This window comes from Bos mutus, chromosome 17 (genome assembly GCF_027580195.1).
Source record: "Bos mutus isolate GX-2022 chromosome 17, NWIPB_WYAK_1.1, whole genome shotgun sequence".
Lineage (NCBI taxonomy): Eukaryota > Metazoa > Chordata > Mammalia > Artiodactyla > Bovidae > Bos > Bos mutus.
Window position 1 is genome coordinate 42,552,041 of NC_091633.1, and position 14,507 is coordinate 42,566,547.

At 38.2% G+C, this 14,507-nt stretch overlaps 1 protein-coding gene and 1 non-coding gene across 4 annotated transcripts in view; both read left to right on the forward strand.

Annotated features, from left to right (window-relative positions):
* Positions 1-14,507, forward strand: part of INTU (inturned planar cell polarity protein) — an 84,397-nt gene that overhangs the window by 16,690 nt on the left and 53,200 nt on the right. For all 3 annotated transcript variants that reach the window (XM_005904813.2, XM_070386501.1, XM_070386500.1), the window contains exon 3: positions 9,752-9,837. In XM_005904813.2, coding sequence (XP_005904875.2) covers positions 9,752-9,837 — 86 coding nt within the window. The remainder of the gene's footprint in view (positions 1-9,751; positions 9,838-14,507) is intronic.
* On the forward strand, positions 11,629-11,733 carry LOC138991547 (U6 spliceosomal RNA). The gene has a single exon (XR_011467519.1). It is a non-coding gene; the product is annotated as a U6 spliceosomal RNA (small nuclear RNA).

The window sequence follows — 14,507 nt, forward strand, 5'->3', positions numbered from 1 at the left end:
ATGAATATTACCTCATAACCTAACTTACACCAGACATATAAATCACTGCTAGGAAAGAGCCTTCGTCCTTGAATGCTTCATTGGGCAGATGCCCTCATTTATCAAGATCAGAAGCCCTGTTCCAAGTCGGGTATGTGTTCATACCCATCAGTGGACAATTGTAATGTCATGGTGAGTTTGCTAAATGCAAAGCACCTTGCTCAATTGCACAAGGTGCTTCTGTGGTGGTAATTCCTCACTTGTTTCTCTCGCGGTGACGTGCACACTGCAGTCGCCCCACAGGCAGGAGGATCATGAGAGCTTTGTCCCGATCAGTGCAGCTTGCTCCGGGTGACCTGCCCTTGTCTCATTGGAGAGTGACCCACCGTTGGCTAAAGTCCCTTGAGCAGCACACTGAGACTGGTGACTCCTCTTTCTTTTCACGACAGCAGAAATCTGTTCTATTCTCACTCTTCTTTGCTGGTTTCTTGGGGGTTTTGCTCCCTTTCTTGGTGCCATTTTTGCTGTTCAGGCTGCCAAGGGCTTGCATGTTTATTTTTATATTTCTGTTAAAGTTTGACAGATAATAGCTCCTGAACCACCTGTAGCAGGTCCCCATCTCGGTCAAGAGCAAGTAGAAGTTCTCCTTTTATCTACATCCTAGAAACTGGCTATCATCTGTGTTTTTTTTTTTCTTCAAGATTATTATTCAGGTCATTTAAAATTAGGTGTTCTTTTAAGGATTGGGAAGGATAGGGTTAGAAGAAGTACACATTGGTATTCTAGACCCTGCATACCCTGAAGACTATTTCTGATGAAGAATAAACAAAGTTTTTATTTCAAGTTCTTTTTGTATCAACTTCTGATATGCTCCCCTGTGGTCACTAAATAGATTTGTTTTATATAATATTTGTGCTGTTTTGCTTTTAAATTTTAAAAAAATTTTGGAAGAGCTTTTTGATTTACTTTTAAAAATCATTTAAATTGAGGTGTTACTCTATAACATGCCCAAATCTTAAATGAATACTCAGTGAATTTTAACGTATCTATATACCTTTGTAACTACAACCCAGGTGGGTACCCATATGCTCCATGGTGCATCCTCCTTATTGGTACACCCACCAAAGATAATCTTCTAAAAGTCAGAAGTTTTCTAGCAACAGTTGATTTCACCTCTTCTTTAGCTTCATGTATATGGAAGTATATGGTGTGTATTCTCTTGTTTCTGTTTTCTTTAGTTTATAGTCTATGAGACATGTGGATGTTGTCACTATGTAGTAATCCATTGTATGAATGCATACTATTTGTTTTTCCATTCCACTGTTGACAGACATTGGGGGTTTGCAATTAAAATATCTGAAGCTCTCTTTTGAAAAGATAGCTTTGGGTTTTATGAACATGTCATGTATGGATGTGAGAGTTGGACTGTGAAGAAAGCTGAGTGCCAAAGAATTGATGCTCTTGAACTGTGGTGTTGGAGAATACTCTTTAGAGTCCCTTGGACTGCAAGGAGATCCAACCAGTCCATCCTAAAGGAAATCAGTCCTGGGTATTCATTGGAAGGACTGATGTTGAAGCTGAAACTCCAATACTTTGGCCACCTCATACGAGGAGTTGACCCATTGGAAAAGACTCTGATCCTGGGAGGGATTGGGGGCAGGAGGAGAAGGGGATGACAGAGGATGAGATGGCTGGATGGCATCACCAACTCAATGGACATGAGTTTGAGTGAACTCTGTGAGTTGGTGATGGACCGGGAGGCCTGGCGTGCTGTGATTCATGGGGTCGCAAAGAGTCAGACATGACTGAGCGGCTGAACTGAACTGAATGTGTGATTTTACTATCTAATCTTTGGTAGACTGTTATTTGGTATACATTTTTGTCTTCTCCCATTATAGTTGTAACACTTTGATATTCTTTGTTTTCCTATATTTACAATCCCCAAGTAAAATTACTTTTATTTGTTTGTTTATTTTTGACTGTACCGTGTGGCTTGTGGGATCCTAGTTCCCCGACCAGGGATCAAACCCAGGTGCCCTGCAGTGGAAGCACAGAGTCCCAACCCCTGGGCCTCCAGGGAAGTCCCCATTTCTATATGTTTAATGAAAATAACTCTACTTACTTGTCTCTCTTCTCTCATATAATTTATCCCCCATATTTTTACCCATGGTACTTGATCCACTAGTAAAGACACTGAAGCAGTGACTTCATTGGAAAGAGAATTTTAAGAGATTTTAGGCCCTTGTAGAGAGAGTCTGGTGCAGTTACTTCCCTCCGTGGGTGAGCACCGGAGGTGTCATGTTCCTTATCCAAGAGCAGACAGCCAGCCAGTCAGTGATAAAGCTGGAATCTATGGGTTGTGAATTCTGTTCACAGAGCTCTTTCACTTAACCATGTTGCTCACTTGAGTGGGTGGGGAGTGCCAAAAGATTTCCCTTTGAAACAAAAAAGAAATGATTTAATCCTTTCAAAAATGTAATTGGGAAATAAGCTACCACAATGTACTGTTTAATCCAGTGAATCCATTTTGAAACATTTGTTCTCAAGAAGTCATCTATAAGACACACCTGCAAGCCATCCCAGCAGTTCAAGTCAGGCCCACCAGCCTAAAATCTCTTAAAATTCTGTCTTTCCAATGAACTCACCACCCATTTTTGTGCAGTCTGCAAACTGAGAATGGTTTTAACCTTTTTCAATGGTTAGAAAACAAATCAAAAGAGTGATATTTTATGACATATGAAAACTTTATGAAATGCAGACATCAGTGTTCATAAATAAAATTTCATTGGAACACAGCTACATTCATTTGTTTATTGCTACTTTAAAGCTGCAATGTCAAAGTTGAAGAGTTGCAACAAAGACCATATGGCCTGCAGAGCCTAATGTATTTACTGATCTGAGCCTTTTCAGAAAAAGTCTGCTGACCCCTGATGTAAAAAGAGGAAAAACTATGTGCATGAAAACATTTGTTGAAGCATTTTTCAGTTAGAATAAAAAACAAAAAACATGAAAATGTCAGGCCAACAGTATGGTTATTTAAATTATAATTTAATAATTATAAATTATTTGTTATTTGACCATTAAAGTTATAATTCTAAAAACTATATAACCAGCATAAAAATTCTTATTCCTTGAGAGATTTAAAAGGAAAAAATAATTCCTGATGACTCCTTTGTGTGAACAGAGGTAAAGACTAAAAATAATTTTCAAAATGAATCATGGCTATAGGTGGCTCAGCTGGTAAAGAACCCATCTGCCAATGCAGGAGACCCAGGTTCAATCCCTGGGTTGGGAAGATCCCTTGGAGAAAGGAATGGCCACCCACTCAAGTATTCTTGCCTGGAGAATTGCATGGACAAAGGAGCTTGGTGGGCTACAGTCCATGGGGTTGCAAAGAGTTGGACACGACTGAGTGACTGAACAACGACAATTAGTGCCATAAATAATTTATAGTCATCAGTGGTTTTTCCCAACATTTCTGTAGTATTATTTTCTATTTTAATGAGAAATGAAAACCTTACAATAGTTTCTTATTCATCATCTTCTGACAATATGATATTTTAATATCATATTAAATTTTACATGGGCTTCCCTGATAGCTCAGATGGTAAAGCGTCTGCCTACAATGCAGGAGACCCAGGTTCCATCCCTGGGTCAGGAAGATCCCCTGGAGAAGGAAACGGCAACCCATTCCAGTATTGATGCCTGGAAAATCTCATGGACCGAGGAGCCTGGTGGGCTACAATCCATGCAGTTACAAAAAGTCGGACACGACTGAGCAACTTCACTTCACTTCATAATATTAGTAGTTATTATTACTTAATATTACTTAATAAATAAGTTATTATTAATATTCTGTACAATATTAGTAGTTACAATATTTGTGCTATCATTAGTCAAGGAACTCTAGAATGGTAGGTTGGGAGGGACCTTGATTTTCTCTAGTTTAGTGCTTAAGTATTATAGTTGAGGGATTGATATTGAAGTTAAAAAATATAGTAGTTTTTATTCTCTCAAAACTTAAGATTTTGTCAGTAAATGCATTAACTTTAATGAATAAAATGGCAGTACGTAACTGCTTAAAAAAGCAGATGCTTTCCCCTCTTAAGTCAAATTCAGCTTAATTTAAATGAACAATTTAAATTCACAATCTGATCCCAACCCCCCATCTCATACGTATTTTCCAGTCCTCCTGTACATTAAATACTCACTTCTAACAGGACTGATTTTTTCTTTCCCCGGTGACCTCCAAAGGTACCTTGTATATCCATCTGTTCTTTAGCATTCTTGGTCTCTGACTCTCATTTGGTGCTTAGTCAAGGTTGCTTTATGTTGTTCAGTGGGTATATTAATTTCCTATTGCTACTGTGACAAATTACCAGACCTGGTGGTTCAAAACAGCACAAATTTATCATCTTACAGTTTTGGAAATCAGAAGTCTAAAATGTGTTTTCCTACACTACAATCAATGCATGTGTCCACAAGGGCTGCATTCAGTCTGGAGTCTCCAAGGGAGAACTCCTTTCCTTGGCAAGCTTCTAGAGAACTCCTTTCCTTGGCAAGCATTCCTAGCCTTGTGGTCCCTAATTTCACCTTCTAACCTGGCAGTGTAGCATCTTGAAGTCTTTCTCTGACTGACTTTCCTGCCTCATTCCTTTAAAGATCCTTTGATTACATGGGACTCACTTGATTAATCTCCCAATCTCATGTTTCTTAATTACATCTGAAAAGTCTCTTAGCTATGTAAAGTAACATATTCACAGATTTTAGAAATTAGGATGTAGACATTTTTGGAGGACTATTCTGCCTACCACAGTGTGTGTTTTTTATTTTGTTTTATAAGATATGAGTGTTATTTTTTTCTTTGCAGTAGTAATAATATATGCTTATTGTAGACCATTTAGAAAATGTAATAAAGCAAAGAAAAAGTCCAGTCACCCAAAGACAGCATTTTGGTGTGTGTCCTTTATTTTTCATACATTTATGTGTAATAATTTTGTTCAAAAGTAATTTCTTAAATTGTGTATTCATTTTGCATATAATGTTAGTGGAACTGTAAACTAACTTTTGCATATATATTTCCATAGTCCATGATGCCTAATGTAGTTAGTATGCTTCAGTACACATTTGTCATTTGATATAAGTAGATGTTGAGAGATTGATGGGTGTTCTGAAATAATAAACTTTACATTGAGGAATTGACTTAAGCATTATGATAAACTAACCTTCTCTCTGTAGGTTTTATTTGATTCTTGAATGTATCTCTTGATAAACTTGGTAGATTTTCCCTCTTATTTCTACCCATCAATAATCCTCAGACTATTGCTTATTTAACAGTTCAAACCAATTCATGCATTTCATTTCCTTTCAGCCTTTGAGATGGCACCATGCATACTAATGACTCCCATGCACTTGTTGAGAAAGAGCTTTTCTGGGGCACAGGCTGCCCACTGCAGTGATGTGATGTCCAGGAAGCCTGCCACCTCTGACTCACCTCACAGGAGGTGCTCAGAAAAACACAAGGAAAACAAATATCTGGGAAATGGAAAGGAGATACAACTCTTTATAGAAAGAGACAGTTTTCTACTAAACATTTTAAAATATTGTGTACATACTACAGTTGTTCTAGGATTAATTTTCATGCCTTTTGTGATGATTCATGTCTCCTAGTTTTAGAGGTTTGCTGGACATGGTGCTTTCAGACTACACTTCCTACAATACTCAACTACAGAACTGTATTCATTAGGGTGTGGGGTGGGGGGGAGGAAAGGAGTCATTTGTGACATTATCAGGTGGTTTTAGTTTAAAGGAACAAGTTTTAAATCGTTTCACTATTTAAGTGTCCTGAGGACAGAATAATCTACAGACAGTAGAACTCATGGTTGGTATCATCCAGAAGTGGTTTTGTTTTACATCAGTACTCCTGTATTGTGTTCAAATTCCTTCATCTTTCCCTTGCCCCCTCTTCCTTCCTTCTCCCTCTTTTTCTTTCATTATTTTCTTTCTTTCTCTCCTCCTCTCCCTTTCTCCTTCCATTCCTTTCTTCCTTTTAAAAATCAGTATAGGTATAAATAATGTTATATAGTATACTTATTTAATCTCTTGTTTAAAAATAACTAGGGGAGTATGTTGCTTTTTTATTTTTCCAAGTTGAACTAACGTTGGAAATTTAGTTTGCAAGTTCTTTCTTTTCTTCCAGTATGATTGAGATATAACTGACATAAAGCACTATAGAAGTTTAAGGTGTACAGCATAATAAATTGACTTACATCATAAAATGATTACCATAATAAGTGGTAATGTTTAGTGAGTATGCATCATTTCATATAGGTACAAAGTTAAAGAAGTAGAAAAAGAATTTTTGTGTGTGATGAAAACTCTTAGGATTTACTTTCTAAACACCTTTGTTATGTAACATACTGGAGCATTAATTATACTTATGTCGTAATTACATTCTTAATACTTATTTATCTTATAACTGGAAATTTGTACCTTTTGACCAACCTCATCCAATTTTCCCCTTCCTGGCTTCCCTGCCTCTGGTAACCACAAATCCATTTTCTTTTTCTATGAGTTTGTTTGTTTGTTTGGTTTAAACCATTTATTGCCTAGTACAATGCTTTTTTTTTTAATTTTATTTTTTAACTTTACAATATTGTATTGGTTTTGCCATATATCAAAATGAATCTGCCACAGGTATACATGTGTTCCCCATCCTGAACCCTCCTCCCTCCTCCCTCCCCATACCATCCCTCTGGGTCATCCCAGTGCACCAGCCCCAAGCATCCAGTATTGTGCATGGAACCTGGATTGGCGATTCATTTCACATATGATAATATACATGTTTCAATGCCATTCTCCCAAATCATCCCACCCTTGCCGTCTCGCACAGAGTCCAAAAGACTGTTCTATACATCAGTGTCCTTTTGCTGTCTCGTATACAGGGTTATTGTTACCATCTTTCTAAATTCCATATATATGCATTAGTATACTGTATTGGTGTTTGTCTTTCTGGCTTACTTCACTGTGTATAATAGGCTCCAGTTTCATCCACCTCATTAGAACTGATTCAAATGTATTCTTTGTAATGGCTGAGTAATACTCCATTGTGTATATGTACCACAGCTGTCTTATCCATTCATCTGCTGATGGACATCTAGGTTGCTTCCATGTCCTGGCTATTATAAACAGTGCTGCGATGAACATTGGGGTACACGTGTCTCTTTCAATTCTGGTTTCCTCAGTGTGTATGCCCAGCAGTGGGATTGCTGGATCATAAGGCAGTTCTATTTCCAGTCTTTTAAGGAATCTCCACACTGTTCTCCATAGTGGCTGTACTAGTTTTCATTCCCACCAACAGTGTAAGAGGGTTCCCTTTTCTCCACACCCTCTCCAGCATTTATTGCTTGTAGACTTTTGGATCGCAGCCATTCTGACTGGCATGATATGGTACCTCATAGTGGTTTTGATTTGCATTTCTCTGATAATAATGAGTGATGTTGAGCATCTTTTCATGTGTTTGTTAGCCCTCTGTATGTCTTCTTTGGAGAAATGTCTATTTAGTTCTTTGGCCCATTTTTTGATTGGGTCATTTATTTTTCTGGAATTGAGCTGTAGGAGTTGCTTGTATATTTTTGAGATTAGTTGTTTGTCTGTTGTTTCATTTGCTATTATTTTCTCCCATTCAACCTGCCTGACTTCAGGCTCTACTGCAAAGCCACAGTCATCAAGACAGTATGGTACTGGCACAAAGACAGAAATATAGATCAATGGAACAAAATGGAAAGCCCAGAGATAAATACACGCACATATGGACACCTTATCTTTGACAAAGGAGGCAAGAATATACAATGGATTAAAGACAATCTCTTTAACAAGTGGTGCTGGGAAAACTGGTCAACCACTTGTAAAAGAATGAAACTAGAGCACTTTCTAACACCATACACAAAAATAAACTCAAAATGGATTAAAGATCTAAACATAAGTCCAGAAACTATAAAACTCCTAGAGGAGAACATAGGCAAAACACTCTCCGACATACATCACAGCAGGATCCTCTATGACCCACCTCCCAGAATATTGGAAATAAAAGCAAAAATAAACAAATGGGACCTAATTAAACTTAAAAGCTTCTGCACAAGAAAGGAAACCATAAGCAAGGTGAAAAGACAGCCTTCAGAATGGGAGAAAATATTTGTTTTGTAAGTGTAAACGACCTACAGCACTGTGTTGGTTCCTATTATATAGCATAGTGATTTGATATTTCTGTACATCTCAAAATTCTCAACTTTTAAGAAAAGTTATGAGGTTGCTCAAAGTGCTATAATAGTGAACCATCATGTCAGACTTGGTGGCCAAACCCAATGCCATTCTCAACTGAATGGCATTTCTTGAGCATCTAAACCTAGGCAGGTCATTGCAGGCTCTCACAGGGCTGGCCTAAGAAACTCCTGCTCACTCTGCACTTTGCCCCTTTCCCGTATGACAGCATATCAAGGAAACCAAGGAACGAAGGCAGAGAGAGGAAGGGAGAACAGCAGTGGGCAAAGTAATGTCAGTTTCACCTGTTCCCCAGCCCTCATTCACAAAGGTCATCATGAAGAGGAGCAAGGGACACCTACACACAGTAGTGGGTTGCTTTAAAGGAAAGGAACTTGAGTTTAGGAAGCCTAAATCTTTTATAAAGAACAATTATTAATAATAAGACACTGAGGGAGAAGTTATCCTTATTATTCTGTACTTTTGCTCTGGAGGGAGACATTATTTCATCCAAAACTGTTCTCTGTACAATCTTGAAAAGATAATTCAGAACAAAGACTTTCAGTTCCTTGGCTTGTAAGATACAGAAAAGCATGAAAGGTCAATAGAGAGTTGTCTGACAACACTGTTTTATCTATATGCCTGTTTGTTTTGTCTTCTCCAAAGAATATTAAGCTCCATATGTATAGAGATTTTTGTCTGTTTTGTTCATTCTCTATCTGCAGTGCCTACAACAGTGCCTGGCATACAATAAGTGTTTGTTGGATGAATTAATGAATGGTTGTAATTATTTAATGTATATCCTATCAGTAAGAATGATGAGAAAAAATAACCTTGTTATGTGTATTGCAGTTCACTGGTGTTTAGATATTACCTTCATATTTTGGGAGTAAATTTCCAAATTTAACACTGATCTTTATTTTATTAAAACCACTTGATTTGATAATATACACATTTAAGGGAAAGCCATGGAAAAGGATATTTTAACTGAAACATGCTGTAGATTTTATTGTGGTTGGGGGCTTTTGAAACAAAATGCTGTGTGTAGACAAAGATCAGTAATAACAGTGAATACCCAGCATTTTGAGTTTGGATGTACCACATGAATTTAATTAAAATTTCAGCTGAATTTTTTTACTGTGTGGGTCTAAGTGTTTAGATTCAATTTTGTTAAGTGTAATACTTGCTTAATGCTACAAATTTTCCATTTGTCCCTTGGATTGATATAATTCTCCCAATTGTAGAAAAAATAAGAATATTCATCTCTTTAAACATTCATAGGTTATGTTTAGTTATGGTGCAGTGTTGGGCTGCATTATAGTTTAAGAGTGGGGTGGCAGATTAGCTCTGCCACTAAAGAGTTTTATAATCTTGAGCAAGTCCCTGAATGTCTGCACCACATTTTGTACTGCACTTGGAAGGTCAGATTAGATACTTTTTAATGTTCCAACTCCAGATCTTTTTCAGTTTTGGATACTCACACAACTGTCTTTCATTGTGGTCGTGTTTTCAGGTGATGTCCTCGTTGCTGTGAACGATGTAGAGGTGACCTCTGAGAACATAGAGAGAGTTCTGTCTTGCATTCCTGGACCTATGCAGGTGGGCATTCTTTTTCTGTGTTTTGTGATGAAATAGGTGCGTCTTGTGCTATTTTCTTTTTATAAAATTCTGAGAAGAGTCATGTATAATGGGTGAGTTATACACTAGAATACTTTAAAATTTTTAGCTCTCAACATTTTTAGCTTTTGGAAATAGTTCTAAAAGGAAAGAGAAATATCTGTAAGAACAATACTAAAAACATCCATAATAACCAACTTGCCATTGTAAGTACCATACATATTGATGAAAATCCAGTTTCTCGAGAAGTCATTTTTAACCAGTCATGGAATTTTCTATTCTGACTTATTAAAATCATAATTTCTATAAAGTTTTTAAAAATGTGGTTTGGTTTTGTTTAAACACTATACTCTTTTCTTGATTTTTACGTTATCTAGTTTAGCCTTACTCCTAAGCTTTTGTTTAGCCACATAATGAATTATTTTTCATTCCTTGTAAGGTAAAAATAAATTTTTTCCATAATATGTTATTTTGATACTGTAAGCATTGACATTTTGTATTATAGATGACATTTTTAGGTCATTAGATGTATTTTTAAGATGCCGTACCTCCTATTCAAGAATGTTCTACTCTTGTTAGCATGGGGAATTGGCTTTCTCTCTTTAGAGGGATAGGAAGGATGATATGCTTTAGAAAGGTTAGAGTCTCCATCAGGCAGTAAAAGAAGGAAGCAGTTTTTAGATTTATGGGAATGAAGAACAGAATGCCTAATAAATCAGAGTCATACCTGCATCTGATTGAGACTGTGAGGTAACAGGACTCATTACAAAGTTTCTTGTTTTCTAAGAAGTAAAATTTTGTTGTATTCACTTCCTTCTTAAAATACACACACATGCGTGTGCACACATACTTTGAACATACACACACACACGCACACAGATGCTCTGTAAATTAAGCTGTCTTTGGAAATGCAAAATGAAAGTGCTGGAATAACTATGATAGCCAGTGACCAGCCATGCCTAGGAGTGGTTAGACAGATGATGCTGTTTGAAATGAAAAAAAGAATCTTGCAGACACCAGGCATGGAGAAGGAAATAGTAACCCACTCCAGTATTCTTGCCTGGAGAATCCCATGGACAGAGGATCCTGGAGGGCTACAGTCCACAGGGTCACAAAGAATCGGACACGACTGAGTGACTAAGCACACCAGACATAGTGCTGGAGCAGAGTGTGCTGGTATCCCCTTTAGTTGCTAGATGCGGAGAGGAACAAGGGTGGGCCAGGGGTACCAGAGCACCTCACTGGGCTCAGACAGGAGCTACTTACCAGTCAGTAATGAAAAATCACAGTATCTTAAAGCCTGAAACAGCGTCATCCAAGTAAAGTGGCTGCACGTGAGCCCCGAATGAGGGCTCCTCCTTTCTTACGTGTGTCACTTGCAGGTGTCCCGACAGTACTGCCAGAGTTCAGCCACATCTGTTCTGCCTTCACAAAAAGTTATGTTTCCAGTGGAGTCACATTATTCTTACAGTTAATTAATACACAGCATTTGCAAATTTGGCCATGCACAGTTGGCAGAAAAAGGAAGAGAAAGAAATAATGATTTAAATATTTTGGACCAATTTCACCCACCATTTCCATGTCCTTGTTAAGCATGAAATAGGAGTTGTATATTTGCTGCTGCCCAGTTTGCCATTACAACTGCATTAAATGTTCTGTGTTTAAACATACGTTTATATATATAAACCGTGTATATATATTTATATATTTTTTTACAACATTATTCTTAAGTGCCAATTCTTATATCTTGTCCCAAAATGAGGAAACAGCAGTCCTCACTTCAGCTGTGCATATACTAAAATTGGAATGATACAGAGAAGATTAGTATGGCCCCTGCACAAGGATGACATGCAAGTTCAGGAAGTGTTCCTTATTTTTTGAATATCCAGTATGGTCAATAAATAAATAGAATTAAAAATTAAAAAACAAAATGAGGAAACAGCAAAGATGGAAGAAACACTGTTGTGGGTCAGAATGATCATATTGAGAGAGTATGTTGAACTCCAGCACGGCCTTGCCTGCCTATTGTAATTTCAAGGGGATTTTGCCCGTATACAGCCTGAGAATTGGGAAGGGAACTAGAGTTTGTAGGGTGCCAGGAAGTATGTTGGTGCTTTGCTAATAGCATTCCCTTTGATAATTTCATTTGTTCCTCCATAACAGTCTGTATTAATCTCCTATTTTACACATGAGAGAAAAAGACTCTAGGAGAGAATTAATGATTTGTCCAAGATTACAGAATTAATAACTCAAAGAACTGGAGCCGAAACTGACTCCACAGCATGATGCTCCGATTGCACGCACAGCCTGGGTGCGTCTTTGTGTCTGTATGCCCTTGTTCTTGCCACACCTAACTGCAGTGGACTTGTCTTAGAAAAAGCTGTTCTACCTAGTTCATACCTATGGCATTTAAAATGGTGATTCAGGCAGTAAGAGAAGAGGAATGCTGATTTATAAAGAATACCTTGAAAAGTGAAAGTGAAAGTCACTCAGTCGTGTACAACTCTTTGTAATGCCATGGATAGTCCATGGAATTCTCCAGGCCAGAATACTGAAGTGGGTAGCCTTTCCCTTCTCCAGGGAATCTCCAGGCTCCTCAGTCCTTCTCCAGGGATTCTCCAAGGCAAAAATACTGGAATGGGTTGCCATGTCCTCCTTCAGGGTATTTTCCCAACCCAGGGATCGAACCCAGGTCTCCCACATTGCAGGTGGATTCTTTACCAGCTGAGCCACCAAGGAAGCCCAAAGAATACCTTAGGAGACTTTATTTTAATTTTGGAAATAACCAACAGTAGCATGTTAAGCTTATACTCAGGGTATAAAAATAGCCTGAAATGCTTCTCATCATCCAGCAGAAGATGCCCCGGGAGAGAATGTAATGTGGCAGAAAGGTCACTGAGGAGAAGGAGGGCAGATCTCTATTTAAACCTCGCTCTGAGCAATTTTCAAAAGTCTTCTGGGTTTCACTTTCCTCATCTATAATCAGAGGGCATTTGTGAGAATAAATCTCTGAGCCCTCTTCCACCTCTACAGTTCTGTATTTGAATTTTAAATAAGTTCTGCTATAAATAGATTCAGAATACCAGCATGAAGTCCAACAGCAAAGCCTGGACACTAGGTGAAGCACAGGGAGACCAAATCATTTCTTTTAAAGCTAGGTTTTGACATTCTGCAAAACAGCTACCTTTGATTCTTCAAAAATGTTAATGTCATGAAAGAAAAAAAGGCTAGAGAATTGTTTTAGATTAAGATAGACTAAGCTAACATACAACTAAATGCAGCAACTCTTCCTTTTTTGATCCTCTAATGCAATTGGGAATAGCTTTATTGGGACATTTGGGGAAATTTGAATATGATCTTTGTTAGAGAAGAGTATTGTGTGTCATATCCCTAAATGTCATAATTATTTTTGGTCGTGTAGCCTTAGGAGATACGTACTAAGGTACTTAGCAGTGAAGTATTAAAGTAGCTGCAAGTAGTTCTCAAGTAGTTCAGGCAAAATTATTTTTTTTAATAGAAAGAAGGTGAGGATATAAGAAGAGGTGGGTAAGACAGGGGAGAAAGGAGGGAGGAAGCAAGTGTGGCAAAATGTGTTAAGAAAAAAATGGCTGTAATTGAGTGAGGGGACGGAGAAGGCAATGGCAGCCCACTGCAGTACTCTTGCCTGGAAAATCCCATGGATGGAGGAGCCTGGTAGGCTGCAGTCCATGGGGTCGCTGAGTCAGACATGACTGAGCGACTTCACTTTCACTTTTCACTTTCATGTACCGGAGAAGGAAATGGCAACCCACTCCAGTGTTCTTGCCTGGAGAATCCCAGGGACGATGGAGCCTGGTGGGCTGCCATCTATGGGGTTGCACAGAGTCGGACACGACTGACCTGACTTAGCAGCAGCAGAGTGAGGGGAATGTATGGGTGATCATCGTACACTTCTTGCAACTTTCTGTAGGTTTAAATTTTTTTAAATAAAAAGTTGTAGGTTTAAAAAAAATGTTTCAGAAATTCAAAATGACAAGAACGAAGGTGCCAGTACTCTTCTAATGACTGATTTGTGTGATCTTGATCTGTTGCCACATCTCTGTGTACTCATTCATTCAACCAGCAAGTGATCATGCAGGTAGAACACCATCCCCCCATCCCCTGGCTTCGTCAGGGAATTTGGGTCCAAACATTGCAGTTTTCACTTCCATGCATTGGAGAAGGAAATGGCAACCTACTCCAGTGTTCTTGCCTGGAGAATCCCAGGGACGGGGGAGCCTGGTGGGAGGCCGTCTATGGGGTTGCACAGAGTTGGACACGACTGAAGTGACTTAGCAGCAGCAGCAGCAGCAGCATTGCAGTTGACCAGGACTGATTGCGTAAGTACCGGGCCATTGCTGGTTTTCCTGAAACTTTGGAGGAATCCAACCCCTTTTCTGGAAGACCAGCCTGTAGAACATTACTTCTTAGGCCTATGAGAGGAAAAAAGGCTTCTTAAAGGAGATGATACTTGAGTAGAATATTTTGACTTTTATTATTTCCTTGTTACACAAAAGTGGTGCTCATATATATTGTGGAAAGATTAGGAAGTAGACAGACACATTTTTTTAAAGTATTTGTAAATGTTTTTTCTCTCAGAACCCAGAAAGTAACTAGTCAATGCCAGTATTTTA